Raw genomic sequence first — 19,760 nt, 5'->3', positions numbered from 1 at the left:
AGCTATTGCCTAGAGAGATCCCTTAGTGCTTAGAGAATAGGGGGAAATAAGCTTTTGGACAAAGGTCTTGAACCTTGTTCAAGTTGGTGATCCCCACTACTCTACACTTTGGTTGTGTGAGAGTTTGTTTGTGTTTTCATTCTTTGTTCCTCTTGTTCTTCTTATTTATTTGTATTATTATAGTATTGAGCTTGTAATCTTCTTCCTCTACATCTTATTTCTATTTACTTGTATTTTGAGCAATTGAGTTGTAATGTTTATTTAATCAATATTATCTTGTCCATTGTATTTTTGCATAGAGTTGTATTTGGTTTTTCCATAATTCCATTGAGCAATAATATATATTCTCTAACAGTGTTAGTCATTGCCCTATATTCTGCTTCAGCAGAGGAACGAGATACAGTACTCTGTTTCTTGGATTTCCATGAAACCAGGGATCGGCCCAAAAAAAATGCAAAAGCCAGTAATGGATCGTCTTGTATCCGGACAAGTGCCCCAATCAGCGTCAGAAAAGACTTTGAGCTGTAAATCTGAAGAAGACATGTTAGTTTCAGCATAAGCAGTGAGTTGAGTTTATGATTTGGAAGGAAAAAAAAAGCCTTGGCCTGGAGTGCCTTTGAGATATTGTAGAACTCGTTGGGCAGCTTGCATATGAGGTTGTCGAGGCTCACTAAGATATTGACTTAACCTATTGACAGCATAAGAAATGTCAGGTCTAGTTATGGTTAAGAAAATTAACTTACCAATGAGACTTCTATAAGAGGTATGATAAGTTAGAACATCTTTGTTTGTGGCACTAAGCTTTACATTTGGTTCCATCGGTGTTGAGGAAGCTTTAGCACCTAGATATCCTGTATCACTTAAAACTTGGAGAGTAAAAGGACATTGTGAAACAGAAATACCATTTGTAGAGCGACCAATCTCTAGACCAAGAAAAAAACGTAAAGGATCGAGATCCTTAAGTTGAAAGCTAGAGTTTAACTTAGCTTTAAAAGTAGTTGCATCTAGGTCATTGTTACTAGCAATGACAATGTCGTCAACATATATTAAAACAACTAAAAAATTAGTAGAAGTTGTTCTTATGAATAGAGAATGGTCAGATGGAGATTGTTTGAAGCCATCATTGATAAGAGTAGTACTTAGTTTAGCATACCATTGGCGTGAAGCTTGCTTCAAACCATTCAAGCTTTTATTTAATTTACAAACAACATTGGAGGGAAACTCCCCCTTAGGTGTGAAACCTTGAGGAAGTTTCATATAAACTTCTTCATTTAAATCACCATGCAAAAAAGCATTATTAATATCCATTTGGTGTAATTTCCAGTTTTTAATGGCAGCTAGAGCAAGTAAAAGTTTTAAGGTGTTAAACTTCGCTACAGGAGCAAAAGTTTCAACATAATCGATTCCATGTTGTTGGGTATAACCCTTTGCTACTAGACGTGCCTTGTACCTGTCTATATCACCATTGGATTTGTATTTTATTTTATATACCCATTTATTGCCAATAGCATGTTGGCCTTGGGGAAGAGGGACTATGGTCCATGTGTTATTAGCTATGAGAGCATCAATCTCAGCAGTCATTGCTGATTGCCATTTGGGATCTTTTGATGCTTCAGTAAAAGAAGTAGGCTCAATAATGGAATGTGCAGCCAGAATAGCATTATGAAAATGTGGCTGAAATTTATCATAAGAGAGGAAATTAGATAGAGGATGGGCAGTAGAAGACTCACAAATATAGTCCTTTAAGTAGGCTGGTCAATGAATAGAACGACCAGATTTAGTGGAATGATAAGTAGAAACATGGGTTGATGAACACTCTGCAGGAGTTTGCTGTTGCTGAGAATTACGGTTCAGATTTGGAACCGATTGTATTTTTGTAGGATTAATAGTATCAGCTTCAGCACCTGTAGGAGAGATGTTAGAAAGTGAAGGTGAAGAGAGACTATCATAAGAGAAAAACTGAGCAAAAAAGTCAGTAGAAGTGTTAGTTTTGAGAGGAAAAATATTTTCATGGAAAATAACATCTCTAGAGTGGAAAATCTGATGAGTTTCAATATCTAATAAGGTGTAAGCTTTCATCCCATTAGGGTAGCCAAGAAAAACACAAGCACTAGCACGAGGAGAAAATTTGTGCCTTTTACTAGTTAAAGTAGAAGCATAAGCAAGACAGCCATAATTTCTTAAGTGTTCATAAGAAGGAGCTTTATGATACAACATTTCAAAAGAAGTTTTAAACTTAAATAAAGCTGAAGGAGTTCGATTAATAAGGTAAACAGCTGTATGTATCATGTAAGTCCAATAAGGTAAAGAAATATGAGACTAAAAAGCAAGAGCTCTAGCAACATTTAATATGTGTTGGTGTTTTCTTTCAACAACTGAATTTTGTTCAGGTCGTTCTACACAGGAATGATACAATTGAATCCCTTTAGTGGCATAAAAAGAAGTCAAGTTCAATTCCTTGGCATTATCACATCGAATGGCCTTTATAGTAGCTGAAAACTGAGTAGAAATGAATGAAAAAAACTGAGGGATAACTTGTTGAACATCAGATTTACACTTTAACATGTATACCCATGTGAACCTAGTGTTGTCATCAACAATAGTAAGAAAAAATCTAAAACCTTCTATGCTAACAATGTGAAAAGGACCCCAAATATCCATATGAAGAAGATCAAAAGCAGCAGGTGCCATGTTTTGTGTAGATATAAAGGGTAATTTTCTTTGTTTAGCTAAATGACAAATATTGCAAGGAGAAGGTAAACCAAAAGGCAAAAAATTCAAATCTTTATTGAGTGAATTTGTAACAAACAAGGAAGGATGTCCAAGGCGAGTATGCCATTTATGAACATCTTTACATGAGTTTTGAGAGTGAATAGATGAACAATAAAACAAAAATTGATGATGCTGGGGCAGAAAGTATAAGTGACCAATTCTGTTAGCAATCCCAATCGTTTTGTTCAGGTGCAGTTCCTGTATAGAGCAATGAGATTGAGAAAAAGAAATTGAGTAACCATGAGATGTTAATAAAGCAGGAACTGAGAGTAAGTTGTATTTGAATGTTGGCACTTATAAGGCATTGTGTAATTTCAGATGCTCATTTATTTGGACAGAACCAGATTTGTGTACACTAATTTTGAAACCATTTGGAAGGGTTATTGAGTTAGCAATAATATTGGAATGAAAAAAAGAGAAACAATTGAAATCATAACATATGTGATGTGTGGCTCCACTGTCAACAATCCATAGTGAATTGGAGAAAGTATTAGAGTTACTAGTGAAATTAGACACCAGAGGTTGAGTTGTTTGCAAGGGAGGATTGCTGTGCTGTAATTGCTGACTCAAAAGAGATATTAATCCTTGAATGGAGGCATTAGAGGGGGGGACATTGGCATTCGTGTGGGAGGCAGAAGCTTGGTGAACAGAAGGTCTGTGGGATGATGGGTATTTTGAGAATGATGAAGTTGTGGAGAAGGGGCTGGTTTCCTTTGAGAACCATAACCAGGTGGAAAGCCATGAAGAAAATAGCATTTCTCTTTAAGATGACCTAGTTTTTGGCAATGGGTACAGGTGGGGCGAAGTTTCTTAGCACGGGGTGGAAGGTGGTTTGGGGGAGGGGGATTAGGATTCTGGTTTGTTGGGGAATACTGAACTGGTATGTGATTTGAGGTAGAGGTAGCAATAATATTTGGATTTGTAGAAGGACCAAGATTCCTTTGTCTTTCCTCTAAGATAATCATAGAAAAAACTTTGGACAAGGAAGGTAATGGGTCAATCAACAAAACTTGAGCCCTAACAGCATGATATGATTCATTAAGACCAGTAAGAAATTGTAAAAGCTGTTCTTGATTGTGAGAATCAAGATTATCTGCAGCAGCAGCACATGTGCAAGGAGTTCTTGGACATATTTCGTTTATTTCATCCCATATAGCCTTCAGTTTGGTGAAATAGAAGCTGACTGAATCATCACCTTGATGGAGACGAATGAGTGTTTGTCGAAGCTCAAAAAGGCGTGGCCCATTTCCTTGATTAAATCGATTGTTTAGTTCGACCCACATAGCAGCAGCAGAGTTCAAGAACATAATACTACTCTTGATATCTGGTGAGACCGAATGAATGATCCAAGACATGATCATTTGATTGCATCGTTGCTAGGAATGGAAATGGGGATCATTGGGGGAAGGCTGGGAAAGAGATCCATTAAGGAAGTCAGATTTATTCTTTACTCCAATTGATATCATGAAGTTCCGACGCCATTGTTGAAAGTTCTTATTTGTTAATGGAGGTGATGCAAGAATGAGCCCCGGATGATCACCATTACCCAAGAAATACGGATTGTTGGCATCTTCAAGGGGAGAATGATCAAGATTGTCCAGGGGAGCGAATCGATTTGAAGCTGAGTTGTGTCCGCCATTGGTGTTGGAGTTCGGAGCTTCAGGTATCTGAGATTGTTGTTGAGCATCTGCAACTGGTTCTTGAGGACCATTTCTGAGGCTAGCAGAAGTGTTGAGTCGAGTGCGAGCCATGAGGATGAGGTGTATTCTCTGATACCATAACAGGAAAAAGGAAAGATTTTGTTTTATTGAAATGAAAACTGTGTTACAATCTGAATACAAGCTCTGTTTATATATATGTACAGAGGATAAAAAGGAGCTGTAACTAACAGCTAACTAAAACCAAAACTAACTAATAACTTTTGCCTAATGTAATAAGAAGAGATATTATAATTTTCTTTTAAGAAATTCTTTGACACTAAAATGAATCAAGACGCCCGAATGATTTTCATTTTAAATGAGAGCATTTTTTTCCTCATTTTGAAATCCTATCATTTATGCACTTTAAAGTATATACCTAACTATGAAAAACGTTTTTACTATGATTACGGTGCTTGACTAGTGCTTAACCATCTATATTCGATGTCGCCTGATGTTCCTATTATAAATTTAAACTTGTATACTCAAATTTAGTATATTAAAAGGAATAAGTATCACCAAGGCACCAACCTACGTGCCAAACTTCTGGAGTTAGGAGCTTCTCAACTAATTTAAAACAAAAGTTAAATCTCTATTAATTAAAACGTGGATAATGTGTTTAATTGTAGCAATTTTAAAAAAATAAAATAAAAAAGGGTTAGGAGACTAATTAATGTAAATAAATGGCAGTTAAATAATTCGGCGAAGAAAGTCTCGGGTGGCATATATTGCATAGACATCTAACTCCAGCCTTTTTAACAGTAAAAAAAAGGCCAAAAAATATATAATTGAAAATTGAATAAATATTTGATTCCTTCCTTCCAACAGTGGCCATCGAAAAGTTTTCAAATTTGCTATAATTATTTCCAACCAAAAGGTCAGCATTTATTCACATTATATTTGGATTTTCTTAAATTTAGTCATCTACTACAGTACGCACAATTAAATTCAGCTGTAATAGACAAAACAGTCACATCGTTATTTGGTGTTTGGGACAATCAAACGGTTCACTTTCCACGTGTTCAGGTCATATAATGCATCAATCTTTGAAAATGAGGTACAACTCATGAAATTCCACTTACTATATACAGTAACTTTTTTTTTACTTTATTTTATCATCCATCGAAATGGAGTATAAGAGCACTACCATCTGGTGCTCTACTTTATCTTTTAAAATACTTTTTCAAAACACATATTTTTTTATTTTACTTCTAAGTTTTACATTTTACCATACATCATATTATTTATTTTTTTCTCTATATCATTTAAATATTATATTTTCAAACATTTTTTATTCATTTAAAATATTTTTTATAACTATCAATAATATCCTAATATATTTTAATATTATAATATTGAGTTAAATGATGAATAGTGTACATTAAATATAGCTTTGTACTGTAGCTATATCTAAAAATATTTGTAAAATACATCATCCAATGTATCCCCATTTTTGTTAGTTTTAGCTATTTTTTACATATTTTGGTAATATAACTCACTCAATGTGAGTGCTCTAACGAACGAACCCCCAACAAAAGATATTTTATACATGTAAAATATTAGTTTGTTCGGGTATTTTTCCATAATACTTTATTGATCTTTGTTCAGATTTTCTAATTTATAAAATAGATGATAATAATATTAGTAGTTAAAATATTTTTAAATATAATTTTAATTTTAATTTCTTGATTATATTTTCTATTTTTGTAAATTTATTGCATCTCCAACTACTTAAATATTGATTTTATAATTAAAAAATATTTTAATAAAAATAGAGTCTATAGTACTATTTTGATCTGTTTTATAAAATATAAAATTTAAATTGTCATTTAATAAAACACAAAAACCAATCAAATATTTGAAAAAATATATATTTTCTAATTATTTATATAAAATTGAGTTGGTGATAAATTATATAGATTAGATTAGATTATATGCGATGCCACATATGTAACACTTTAAAGTTTCTTTATTTATTAAAGTGTTGACTGGATTGATTCACCATCATAAGACTCACGTGATATCATATAACTTACATAAAGATATGTAACTCTAGCTTTATTGTTAGGATAACTATTATATATCCAAATGTATCAAATTAACAAGTACTATACCCAATTCGGCTGGGACACGCCTCTTCTAACTTGTTGGTGTATAACACTTGAATTTGACTGTATGATAGTGACAAAACAATCTATATCTTTTACTTATGTTTTACACACATGCATGTGTGGATTGAACTATACTTATTCACAAAAGATATGTTACATATATATAGTTACTTATTAATGATATGAGCCTTGCCTTATAGCATATAAGATATTATGTCTTTATAAGATTTTTTTTTTGACAAAATTATCATACTTTTTTATTAGAAAGAATAAAAACGTACTACATAGAGAGACTGTCTCTAACCAACTATATTTATTTTTAACAAAACTATAAACTCAACTCATGTAAGAAAATATCTAAGTTACACCTGGACTATTCACATACAAGTCTTTATTACTACATAAATTCAATTTAGTCTTTTTTTTTTGTTTGCCCTCCATTAATCTCGAGACGTTGTTGTCAGTATAGCCTTTGTTTGTTTTTTGTAGTGGCCGTCATATTATTATTAGTTGAAAGCAGCAACTTAATAATTATATATATATTGAGAAAATATAGAATTATTGAACATAAGAGCAGCTGTAACAAGCTGTATGTCAATAATCATGTAAAGCACAACACATCCAAATATATTTAGGTGGGGTGTTGGCTATGTGCTACATGTATATAGGGTTTTGGTCATGTACAATAATATTTGTCATATAAAATTAATGCATGTGTGTTAACATGTGTAACCATGTGGCCCACATTCATTTTGTAAGTCATAAAAATGTGTTATTGTTTTTCAACTTGGTAATTAAACAGAAATAATATTCGAACACTCTTCATTTTATTAATACTATCACATTTTTATGTATGATGATTTGGACCACAATATATAGCGTGGAAGGCAAGTCATAATCTGAATATTTAAAATAGTTTTTCGGTGCATCCTCAAAAAAGGCATACGGCTGCATCGACTCCGTCTAGTTTTTTATTTTTAGAAGTATTTTGAAGGCAATTTTTTTTTGTATGGTGATGTATATTGTAGTTATTTAAACTATCCTATAAATATTTGGAAAAATAAAATTTAAATAATTTATTGTATGCGTAATTGTTTTTTGTACACGTGAAAAGTAATGGATTCGTTTGGTAAAATTTTTGTTTTTGAATTTTTTAAATACAAAAATAGAAATATTATTTGATTTTTGTTTTTTTTTATTTTTAAAAAATAAAAATATATTTGGTAACTATTTTTGTTTTTTGTTTTTAAAAACAAAAAATAATAAACGCGTTTGGTAACTTTTATTTTTATTTTTTACTTAACAATATGATGTGTTGATTTGAAGAAGAGAAGAAAAAAAAATAAAAAATTGAAAACTGTTTAAAAAAAATTTGAAAGTGAAAAAATTCTATTTTTAAGATTTAATAAATTTTAATTAAAATTTAAAAAAATAATAAATAAAAATAGAGTTACCCAACACATTTTATATTTAATTGTCAAATTTTTAATTAATTAAATAAAAAATTTGTTTTTTTAAGTGTTACTAAACAACACCAATATGTTTGAACCTTATTTTCAGCATAATAAATTATTTATAATTTTTTAAAAATTTGTTGAATACTCTAAATAACTACAATGTATACGGTCATAAAATTTTTTTTTGCCAAAAATACTTCTCGAACCAAAAACGCCAAGGAAGTGCATCGGTAGGCCTATTTTTGGGTAAAGAAGAATTCTCCTCTATATATTCTATTTTCTGATGTATTTAATTTATTCTAGTAATTAATTTATTGGTGCAAAATTTTAAATACGTGACTGGGATTGACGAAACCAAAGGAGAAGAGCAGACTTTTTTCATTAAGTTTTTGAAGTCAAATCACGAGACATGAGAACTAATATCAATTAATAATCACTTCAATTTTATACATGGTATTAATAAATACATTTAAACACGACTCTATATCAAAATCTATATAAATTACATTTGAGAAATGGGATTTGATGTGTAAGTAAGAAACATGAAACTTCATAGTTCTTACTTCAATGATTTAATTAATTATTAAATAATATGTTACTTTTGTATGATAATAATCATTAGTAAGAGAGTAAACACAACACAGTTTAGGGGAAAATTAATGTCACGCACTAACAAATAATTAGGCTTTAATGTGAGAAAATCACTTTTAATGATCATCAATTCATCATTATATTATATTATTCAGTTACTATAATAATTTAGAAGGCAGACTTAATGAATATTTTTTTTATATTATAATAAATACTGTTACATTAACTTGATCTAATAATTGAAAATTAAGCATAAATTATATATGCATATTAGAACAATTTAACATGTATTTATAATAACGAAAATGGTGTGTTTATTCTTTATTGTAGCTATTCTAATTCAGATATTGATAAATGGGTGTTGAGATCTATAATTGGATTTGCACGTGAGAATAAGTAAATCCCACACGTGCACGTGTAACTGTAAATTTTCGAACTAGAGGAAAGAAAAATAAAATAAAGGAATGATAATATTTACACCTCAAGAATATATAACTAAAATAAATTAAAATTTTAAATTTATTCTTAACATTTTATCTTAATTTTTTTATTTTTACATTCTTTAATTATCATTTTTTTGTCATTTTTATTTATACACAACTAAATCAAAGAAACTACATTAATAATACAAAATATTATAATTACATTATACTATATAAAACACAACCTAATATAAAAAATATCTCTCGGTAATCAATGTCACTATATAACTTGATATCAATTTCCATATATAAAAATATCCATCACTTTTGTTCAAAATTTATACCAATTTACCCTACAAAAGATTTTTTTTATACCAATTTCCATAAAAAAAAAAATAGGTTTTTTTTAAGTATGTACTACATTATGGATTATATGTAATTATGTTTAATGTTTTATGGATTTTATCTTGTGATCATAATTTTCTAAAATATAATGTATGTTTTTTTTAATTTTTACTTTAAAAATTTTCTTTTATATATATACATTTAATTTTTTATGTCCTAATATTTAAAATATATTTTACTTATTTATGTATTTTTTTTAAATATGAAAAAGAAGAAAAAAATGTGTATAAGTGAAAAATATGTGTATACATTTTATGTTAATTCTTAATAATTATTTTTTTTCATGAATTTTTAATAATAATTAGGGCGTCTTAAATTTAAAATTTTGAGTATTAATCTAATGCCCAAAATGAAAATATAGATTTTGTCAAAAAAGAAAAAGAAAAAAGAAATATAGAAAATAGAAAATAATAAATAATAGTAGATGAGATGCGACGTGAGAACTAAAACCCGCGCTTTCTTCTTCTTTGTTCATCTTCATTGGCAATTGGCATGGTGTGATGTTTAGTTCAAATTGTCTGGCCAGCGAAATCTCGGAAAACAAATGCTAAAAAACACCAACCAACCAAAAACCATGAAATGAAATGAAAAGAAAAGAAAATAATTTTCTAAAATTCTAATTTAGAAAGCATTTTGCAAAATAATTTTGGTGCGACTATCTTTGGGTTTTGGGGGTTGATTTTAAGGCATAAAAGAAGAGAAACAGCAAGCATCGGCTCTGGCATTGTACCCGGATCCGACATTGTCGGACCCACATTATAATACCCTTTTCTTAAATGTCTACTCGTTACTCTTCTCTCTGATTCATTCCTCATCCCCAACCCCATCCCCATCCTCCTTCTTCTTCTTCCTCTTCTTCTTGCAGAGGGAGAGAGACGCGAACCCATTTTCCATTGTCAGATCTATTTTGCATTAGCAGTTAAGGTAATCCTTTATTCTTAATCATTTTTCATATTTTTGTTATTGGGTTTTTTTTTTTAATAATGGGACTTTTTTGGTTTTTGGTTTATACTTTGTTTGTTGAGAATGTTGACGAGATTAAGAGTCCACAATTTTATTTTTTATTTATTTTTAATGTTATTCTCTTCTTTTATGTTTCACTTTTATATTTCCATTACTTTTCGTCCCATATATGCATGATTCTTTTTATCTTTTTCGTCTCTACTTTTTCTTCTGTTACTTCCTTTCATAACTTCTCTCACTTTCTCTCTCATATAAATTATATATATATACATATACATAATTATGCTGCTACTCAGGCACACATATCCAATTCGTTTTTGTCTTCTTTTACCCTCTTTTGATTGCTACCATTGATTAAAAACATTTAGCTTTCTTGAAACCTCACAGACTCCTCTGCTTTTCTCTCTGCAAGGTATATAATTTTTCTCATTATTTGTGTGTTTTATTTTATCTTGAAGTTTCTGGACTTATATTAATTAAGCAACAAGCTATTGAAGATTCCCGGGCATTGATTAGCAACATCTGTTCTTGACAAGTTGAAGTTTGTATTTTCATTTTTTGTGTTCTTCTCATTTTTCCACTAAGAATTAAATTTATCTTTCATTATTTAGCTTAATTTTAGCCCATTAATCATTAAAACAATCCAAAGACAGAATTGGTTGTGTGTTTTCAAGAATCCTAAGATGTTTTTTTTTTATCATATCAGGAGTTTTGACACAAAGGGTAATGGGCAGCTGCGTGTCAACACCGTCAAAGAAAATCAGATCAAGAAGAAAGCGCCGTCATCATCTGAATAAACGCCACCACGGAAAGATCAGCAGTGCTGTCTCAGATATCTCTTCCAAGAAAAAGACTAATAATGATAATGTAACAGACTACGCTGTTCGTGAGTTTGTTAGAATGGACTTTGACAATGGCGAGACAACCACTTGCAGAAGATCTGAGGTTGCAAATGCCACTTTCCATCTTACCCAGTTGCAATGGCACCGCAGTCAGTGTGACCCTAATGGTCTCTCCTTTCTTCTCTTCCTTACTTGTTGATCCTTTGGTGCTCACTTACAGAAATTTTGATCTAACACTTCTCTATATGTTCTATATTTTCAGTCATGTCCCATGAGGAAGCTTGGTTTGACTCGGTCAGTATTTTGGACTCTGATTCAGATGATGAGTTTAGCAGTGTACATGGAGGTAATTACAGTGGCCTAGATCTTTCTTGTTTGCAGAAGCAGGAGTGCTATGTGCCATGATATTGGTTCAACAATAAGAAACATACTATGATGTTGATCTTTCACTCTTATATTGGAGCATGAGACCCTAGTTTATAAAAAAGAGCAATTTTCTTTTTTCCGATTTTGTTTTGTTTTTCATTTCAGATGGTTTTCCATTAGTAGGCAATGCTATGGGGAACATCCCAACAGGCCAAGTCCTTCAGTATGAAAGATCAGCTTGCTTTGTTGACAACAAGTGCAAGTATGAAGAATTTCAGAGCTTTGTGAAAGTAGATGGAGGTAAGCTAGATAAACTTATGGTCAAAGTTGATTGTATGCATACAAAATCAGATGGATTTCCATACTGAGTACTGTCCTCTGGCGTATGAATTTTCTTACTTAGGAAAGGCTGATGAAGTATGTAGCAAGAGGAAGAAGATACTAGACCATGCTCTTGGAAGTTTTAAAGGTTTCAAAGACGATAAGCGTGACTCTGATGAGAAAATTCGGGAGAATAGGAAATCTGGTTTGAAGCACTTATTACCTGCTGTAAGCTTCAATGACAAACTTCTACATCAATCAAGTATGTGTCCTCAGTCTCAAAAAAGACCTTCAGCAGTTTTCAGGCTTTCTTTCAAAAGGAGATCCTGTGAAAGAGAAGAGACCATTGAACATTGTAAGTATTAATTAGCACAAGGATAAAATTTATAGCATTGCGTGTTTCTACCATTTCCATGGTTAAAATATTCATCCAAGAATCTTCTTTCTTTTATTATGAAACTAGATTACTATTGAGAACTTTAATTGAGTTATTGGATATTTATGTTACTGTGGTAGAAGAATTTTACCCAAACATTTGTTTAAAATCATGGTCATGTTAATACAGGCCAATCAAAAAGGTACTTGTATCATCCTAGAGCAGGACATATTATCCCATGCTGTACAGGAGACAAGCCTACTTCAGGATGTTGGACAGAGATTCCACCTTCATCCTTTAAACTCCGAGGCGAAAACTTTTTTAAGTATGCAGTTGGTTTCTCTTCCAAGCAAGACTATTTCTATTTTATTTAACTAATTCCAGCTACTAACTCTTCTTTTTAACCCCCAATAAGAGTATAATTTTTTTTGCTGGTCTACTTTGCAGAGATAAGAAGAAATCACCTGCCTCAAATCATTGTCCATATACTCCAATCGGTGTTGATTTATTTGTCTGTCCTAAGAAGATTAACCATATTGCTCAACACATTGAGCTCCCAAATGTAAAAGCAGATGGAAAAGTACCTCCACTCCTCATTGTGAATATCCAGGTATTTTTAAAAAAATTTAAAACAAAGTTTTCTCAGGGCTTGAATTGTTGCTGTTCCTCAACAGTTTCTCATATCTTACATTCTTTGCATTGGGACCTACTTGCAGTTGCCCACTTATCCTGCTGCAATGTTTCTTGGGGATAGTGATGGAGAGGGGGTGAGCCTTGTACTATATTTTAAAGTGTCAGACACTTTTGAGAAAGACGTCTCACCCCAATGTCAAGATAACATTAAGGTAACTTATACCTCAACAAGCTTCCTGTTTGTGGGGCTTACCCTCTCATGGTGGTCCTTTTCTTTCACAATGAATAGTACTAAATAATTTGTCATTCATATGGGTTAAGATTATTATTGAAGGAATCTTTTTGATGGTACAGAAACTGATTGAAGATGAGATGGAAAAGGTCAAAGGATTTGCAAAAGACTCCACTGTTCCATTTAGAGAAAGGCTAAAGATCATGGCTGGGGTGGTTAATCCTGAGGATCTCCAGTTGAGTTCTACTGAAAAGAAGCTTATGAACGCTTACAATGAAAAACCAGTCCTCTCACGCCCTCAGCACAACTTTTTCAAGGTAAATTCAAACTGTTTTTTGTTTTTACTATGTTGTTGTCTTCAGGTCATGAAGAACATTTCATTGAGATTGTGCTGAAGAATTAATTTCTTAACCATTCACATATTCCTTCCATTTCTGCCATAGCATCACTTTTGACTATTATTGCTTCTCTCACATGCAGGGTTCTAATTACTTTGAGATTGATCTGGACATTCACCGTTTCAGCTACATTGCAAGGAAGGGACTTGAATCTTTCAGAGAACGTTTGAAAAATGGAATACTGGATTTGGGTTTAACTATTCAGGTAGCTATAAACAAACTCTTTTACATTACATGCAGTAAAGTTTTAACAAATTTGGGTTATAACGCTTCTTATACATTGTCAAACAGGCACAGAAACCGGAAGAGCTGCCTGAGAAAGTGCTGTGTTGTGTGAGATTGAGCAAGATTGACTTTGTAGATCAAGGCCAAATACCAACTCTAGTGACCCTTGATGATGAATGATAAATGATAAAGATGATTGAGGGTGCAGGGCATGCAAAATTAGAGACCCCAGTTAATGGGGAAGGTTCAAGTATTTTACATTCAACTTCTTAACCATTCCATTTCACTCCAGCCCTCTGTAAATCAAAAAGAAACAAAATAAAAAAAGTCTCTCTATCTAAATTGACATAAGTTGTGATATGGATCACAGCTTTGTAGAGCTTGTTGTCTTTGTACCACTTATTTGTAAGCTGCTTTGCAGATTGAGGAATAGGGTGTCAAAATGTTGGCATGAAAATTTGGAGCAAATGTCTCAAAATAAGTCCACTTTTGATTTTCAAATTAAAATTTTGATGAATCAGATCATTATTGTTGTTATGACTAATAAAAAAGTTATTAATGGAATGTGTACTTGTTTTTTATATTATCACGACGATTGACATACGACAACAAGCTTAGTAAACGACATCTCGTTTGTCTAGAAAATTGGAGTAGACCAACAGCACACTTAAGTTTATACTGAATTAATAATAAGGGTTTTATATTGAAAAATAATAGTATACAAACTTTAGTTTGAAATTTTTTAACGTGAAAATGTTGATTGTAAAATAAATGATTGGTTAGTTATTTCTGGAATAAATAAAGAAAAAAATAGACATTTTTTTTTGGAAATGATTTTTTTAGTATTTTTGAAATAGCAAACCGATCAACTTTAAGTTATTTATGCCCTACCAAGAAAAACTTTTATAGGGCTTCTTTTTATTAGGGTACAAGTTTTTAATATGATATGCATATATTGTGGAATAATAAAAAATCAAAAGAGGTCACCTACATCTAATATGTGTTGGGAATATATGGCTTTACCTTTTGCAAATCAACAATGAATTATGATAATAATACAATATTTCAAACCTTAGATGTTGATCAAGATTCAAATTCAAAGTATGAAGACAATTCTTGATAATCAAATAAACATGTTCATTTAATCTTAAATATAATGAACTAAATGATTAAATAATGATAAGATGAACTTAGATATATTTAATCATCAATACTAACAATGAAAAACATAATAGAATGACAAAATACAAGATTAGGGTTAGAGAGATACAACCTTTGTATTGAACAAATTGAATCTTCAAATTTGAAGAGCTTCTAAGGCTTATACACAATAAGAATATTGTTGTCCAAAATCTCTATTCCAATATCCTTCCCAATTGCTTGAAGCTTCAACTAAGTAGAATGTGATTTGAGATTGAACAAGCCTTGAAACTCATGCAAGTCAAGCAAGCTTGATGAGTTTCTTAGAGAAAACTTTGGTCTTGAGAGCTAGAGAGAGAATGAGCTTTTGGAGAGAGAGTTGGAAAGTCTGATCAAGACTTTTCAACTCTAATAACCCACACATATATATATAGGCATCATCATTAGTCTAACTAATATGATTAGAGTATTTAAAACACTCATTTGGAGCATTTTATGGAAACTGTATGACCCTAAAAGACCGCCCAGACGATACATCGCATGCTGATTAGTGGTGAAAATACACATTTATTGATTTTAATAGTCAAAATAAATTAAGTTTCAATTAGTATTTTCATAGAATTAATATGATTTATTTTATAAATGAAAATATTTGATTATGATTTAATTCATTGTTATTTTGTATAAATTAAAGTGTATTTTGGCACTTTGAAATAAAGAAGAAAGAAACAATTAAATCTGAAAAAGAAAAGAGAAAAATGGCATGTCTCTTAAAACAAAGGCCCAAATCTGAAGGCCCTTCCCAGCCCGAGCCGAGCCACGCCGAGCTGAGCCGCTGAGTCGAGCCGAGCGAGCCTGCCATCTGCCACGCCTCCCAGCCGACACCTGTCCAGCAGCCTTCCTTCACCCTCTCACGCCCAGCTGAAGCTTCCCCAATTCCAAAGCCAGGCCTCCTCCAACATTGCTTCGGCTCGCCTGTGGCCTAGACCTCCTCAGCACCCCCTGCTCTTTTCAACGCCCTAGCAGACCAAGCAAAGGCCCAACTTAGCTGAAGCACATCTGAAGCTCCTCCTAGCCAGTGCCTACGTGGCGCACTCCCATTGGCTAGGGGTGGGTCAATGGACCAGCTGCACCAGCCACCTTCTAGCCCAACTTTTGATGCACCTTGGGCCATGAACCTTTTATTTTGAGCTTTTAAGCTCATTTTTTTTTGGTGTTTTTCAAAAAGAGTATTTTGACCATACACCAAAATAGCTAAGTTAATATTTATAATAAGATTTGATTTTTCAAAATCATATTTTATTATTAATATTTCAGATTTATTTTGTAAACCCCAAATTGTTATTTAATTTCTTTTTAGTCATTTTCTCCATCTATAAATAGGGACACTTTCTTCACATTTGATATGTAATTTTTAGGTAGCAAAACTGTATTAAATTTTAGTCTTATTTCTCATATTTTCTCTCTAGAATTTCATGAGAATGTCTAGCATAATAGGCTAACCTTCTTAGGAAGGTTAGGATGATCATATATGCACTATGACTTTGTTTGGTATTTTTGATTCACCATGTGCTTAAAGTTTATATATTTTAATGATTTATTTTCTTTCATCTCTACTTCTTCATCTTATTATCTATATTTATGTTTACTAATGGTATATAGATTTTGTCACGCACTTTCTATGTATTATCAAATTAGTGAAAATAATATAGATAATATCTTTATTATTTTCTCCATCTCACTCATATATATGTACTTTTGCTAAAATCTATATAGAATTAGTTATATTCTTTCTATGTATTTTATAAATAGTAAAAGTAATATTTGTGTTAGGTTTTATGTCCAATCTTTTATTGCATTATTGCCAATGGTATAATATCATTTTTAGATTTCTCATAAGATTTATCTCATCTTTCCATGGTAAAGAATAATAATCACTTGAATACATTTTTGTAAAACATATTTGTACTTTAATGTTAAATCTTCCAAATGAATAGTTTGGATGTGAACTATCTATTTGTGTAATTTTTTGTGAATCAAAGATCTAAATAAATAAGTATGCATATTGGTGATTCTTAATCCTTCCTACTTGTTACCTATTGTTACATCACATTTTAATCTATCTTTATTTCTAACCTTTAAATCTAAAAAACAATAAAAATATCACTTGTTCTATTTTCTTCATATTATTTATCTCTAACATTTATTTATTGATTAACTTGTTTCTTTACCTCCTTGTGGAATCGACCGCCCATCTATACTACGACTACCGCTAAGTGGAAGTCACGTTTGGGCGTTAAACACCTGCTAAGACTTTTGAAGCCCTTCACATTTAGGCGATGCTACGCCACTTAGGGGGCGACATATCGTCACCCTCTCTGACTTTGGACCACTCGAATGGTCCTAAAATTGCTCCGAATGCTACCAATTTTTTTTGGGAATGTTTGGATACCTCATTGTATCACTTTAGACCCATTAAAGTTGTTTTTAGATGTCTTCTACACAATCTCATGTTTTCATTTCTCTTTAAGTGAAAACCGTTAAATGTTTTGCATCTCGATATGTAAACAACTTAACCATTATATTTAACCAATCTCAACAATATGAACCATATGAGTTTGCCCAAATTCAATTTTTGAATGTTTTTGCAGAAATATATCACTAGAAAACTGGATTATACATAGGCTGCCAGAGTTAGAAGCTGAAGCTTTTCGATCAAGCGTTACTAAATATAAATGTATATTCTGATTCAAATATGTTGTAACGCCCTGGTTACTCCAAGAACGTTACTGTGAGCTTTGAACCGTGCTTAACTCGCTAATCGAGTTATTTTGTTATAAACGTGCATCTAGGTGTCATTAACAAGTTAAGGTGAAAACCAATAAAAAAAGGAAATGATATATTTTATTTAAAACATAAAACTGTTCATGGGCCCATAAAAGCGTTTACAAGTTATTTACAATACAAAATGGTCATTACAGTGTAAAATTTACAACTCGCCGACCTAAGCGGCAAAAATAGGGTTAACCCCCTAGTTCCTCCGAGAAACTCCTTGGCCGTGGTGGTCAAGCAGCCGCATATGTACACATCGTCACCTAAGCTCTCCACTCAAGGCTGGGTGAGCTTTTCTTTTCCTTTACCTGCACCACATAGCACCTGTGAGCCAAGGCTTAGCAAGAAAACTCATTACAGCACGTATACATTATCAAACGATGATCATGATAATCATCCAGGACTTATAGCCCTAAACAGATGAGTGACAGATGTGTAAGTCACTAATGAGGGTTCCGCACCCTTAGTAAATGAGTGACCATGGAGTCACTAGTTTAAATCGGATGAGTGACTGATGAGCAAGTCACTAATGTAAATCAGATGAGTGACCATGGAGTCACTAGTGTGGGTTCCGTACCCTTAGCCATGTGACGGTGCAGTCACCTGGGCCTTCTGGCCCTGGCTCTGAGTGACTAGTCATGGAGCTAGACAAGCGCTTGTAGTTTTCATCGAAATTGGGGTCGGTTTGGCATTAATGCTCATGATGAGTCATTCAATGCAGATGTCGATTAGATCTAATCTTTATCGGCTTGTGTTAAACATGCTAATACCGTTCTTGACTCTTAAGCCAATACCATATGGCCAGTGCTTAGTACTACTGTCGAACTTGACTAGTAAGTCACAGCTTCACAATTAATACCAATACCATTGCCGATTTTGACTAATAAGTCATTGCCATTCACAAGTAAGCAAGATTTGATAAGCATTTGATATGCAATCAATGTCTCCATTTAAACACTCAACATGCCTCATGAATAACCATGCATGTCACATATGGGGTGTAGTTTTCTTACCTCTAGTTCGAGCGAGAATTAATAAAAGAACGACCCTTGAGAACGATCAACCTTTTAGTTCTTTGACGGTCACCTGGTCATAACCAATTATGGGATTCCATCAATAAAATTAATAATAAAAGGTTCCCGGACCAAGACCTAGCCTCCGAGACATCGAATCCTACTAAACTGGGTAGTAGGAACGATCCCAAGGCCTAAGGTTTGAATCCCCACGACAAAAGCTCAATTTTGGCCAAAATGCCACTAAGGGCCGCGACCTTACACCACCATGCCGTGGCCTGCCTCCCCAACCAGAGGCCCCCAAACTCCAATCCCCCAACACGCGTCGCGACCCTCCTTCCCCATGCCGCGGCCCAACGGCCCATCTGAGGCACCCTTCATCTTCAATGAGTTTGGGCCACGACACTCTAGAACAGAGTCGCGGCCCCACCTGAAACTCAACCAAAAACCCCTGTTTTTTTTCCCTTCGAACTCATTTCACAACCTTATTAAAACACTCCCAATATCACAAAGCAAAGCTCCCACTAATTACCACAACTTACCCAACATATAACCAACAAAACCTAAGTCTTAAACCAATCAAAACCTCATCAAATTCCCATTTCAATGATAAAAAATCCAATCTCAAAACCAACACAAAAACAGGGCAAGGAACCATAAACTTTAACTAAAGCCTTACCTTAAGCTTGAATCGAATCCTCTTCAATAGATGAACACTAGCCTAAGACCTCAAGCTTCAATCTCCAAGTTTGAATCCCCAAACTTGCTTCAAGATTTCAAAGGAAAAGGAAGAGAAAAGATGAACGGAAGGGAAGAAACCAATGCTTTGTTTTACAAGTTCTATAGCCTTCAAACTTAATATATAATGTAAGGTCAAATGACCAAAATACCCCCCATGCTTAATTCATCTCTTAACAGCCCCCAAGGGCAAAGCTGTCCTTTCCCGCCCATCTCATTAATCATA

At 32.8% G+C, this 19,760-nt stretch overlaps 2 protein-coding genes across 4 annotated transcripts; one reads left to right on the top strand and one right to left on the bottom strand.

Moving 5' to 3' along the window:
* Positions 1–3,350: 3,350 nt before the first annotated feature.
* On the bottom strand, positions 3,351–4,127 carry LOC133814354 (uncharacterized). The gene has a single exon (XM_062247324.1). It carries the CDS (start codon positions 4,125–4,127, stop codon positions 3,351–3,353), a length of 777 nt encoding a protein of 258 aa, XP_062103308.1.
* A 5,878-nt stretch (positions 4,128–10,005) lies between these two features.
* Positions 10,006–14,375, top strand: LOC133817948 (uncharacterized). Of its 3 annotated transcripts, none has more exons than XM_062250602.1 (11): positions 10,006–10,379; positions 11,125–11,427; positions 11,523–11,606; positions 11,792–11,926; positions 12,030–12,302; positions 12,513–12,648; positions 12,771–12,933; positions 13,040–13,168; positions 13,311–13,505; positions 13,669–13,791; positions 13,878–14,375. In XM_062250602.1, the coding sequence occupies exons 2-11, from the start codon at positions 11,145–11,147 to the stop codon at positions 13,989–13,991; spliced, it is 1,635 nt and encodes a 544-aa protein (XP_062106586.1). In that variant the 5' UTR covers positions 10,006–10,379; positions 11,125–11,144; the 3' UTR covers positions 13,992–14,375. The 3 variants fall into 3 exon arrangements, with proteins under 3 accessions (XP_062106586.1, XP_062106585.1, XP_062106587.1); XM_062250601.1 differs by lacking the exon at positions 10,006–10,379 and adding an exon at positions 10,643–10,830; XM_062250603.1 differs by lacking the exon at positions 10,006–10,379 and adding an exon at positions 10,897–10,959.
* The last annotated feature ends 5,385 nt before the right edge of the window (positions 14,376–19,760 follow it).

Source organism: Humulus lupulus, chromosome 2 (assembly GCF_963169125.1).
Source record: "Humulus lupulus chromosome 2, drHumLupu1.1, whole genome shotgun sequence".
NCBI lineage: Eukaryota > Viridiplantae > Streptophyta > Magnoliopsida > Rosales > Cannabaceae > Humulus > Humulus lupulus.
Note: the sequence above shows the minus strand (reverse complement) of the source record. Positions and strands in the feature narration are given on the sequence as shown.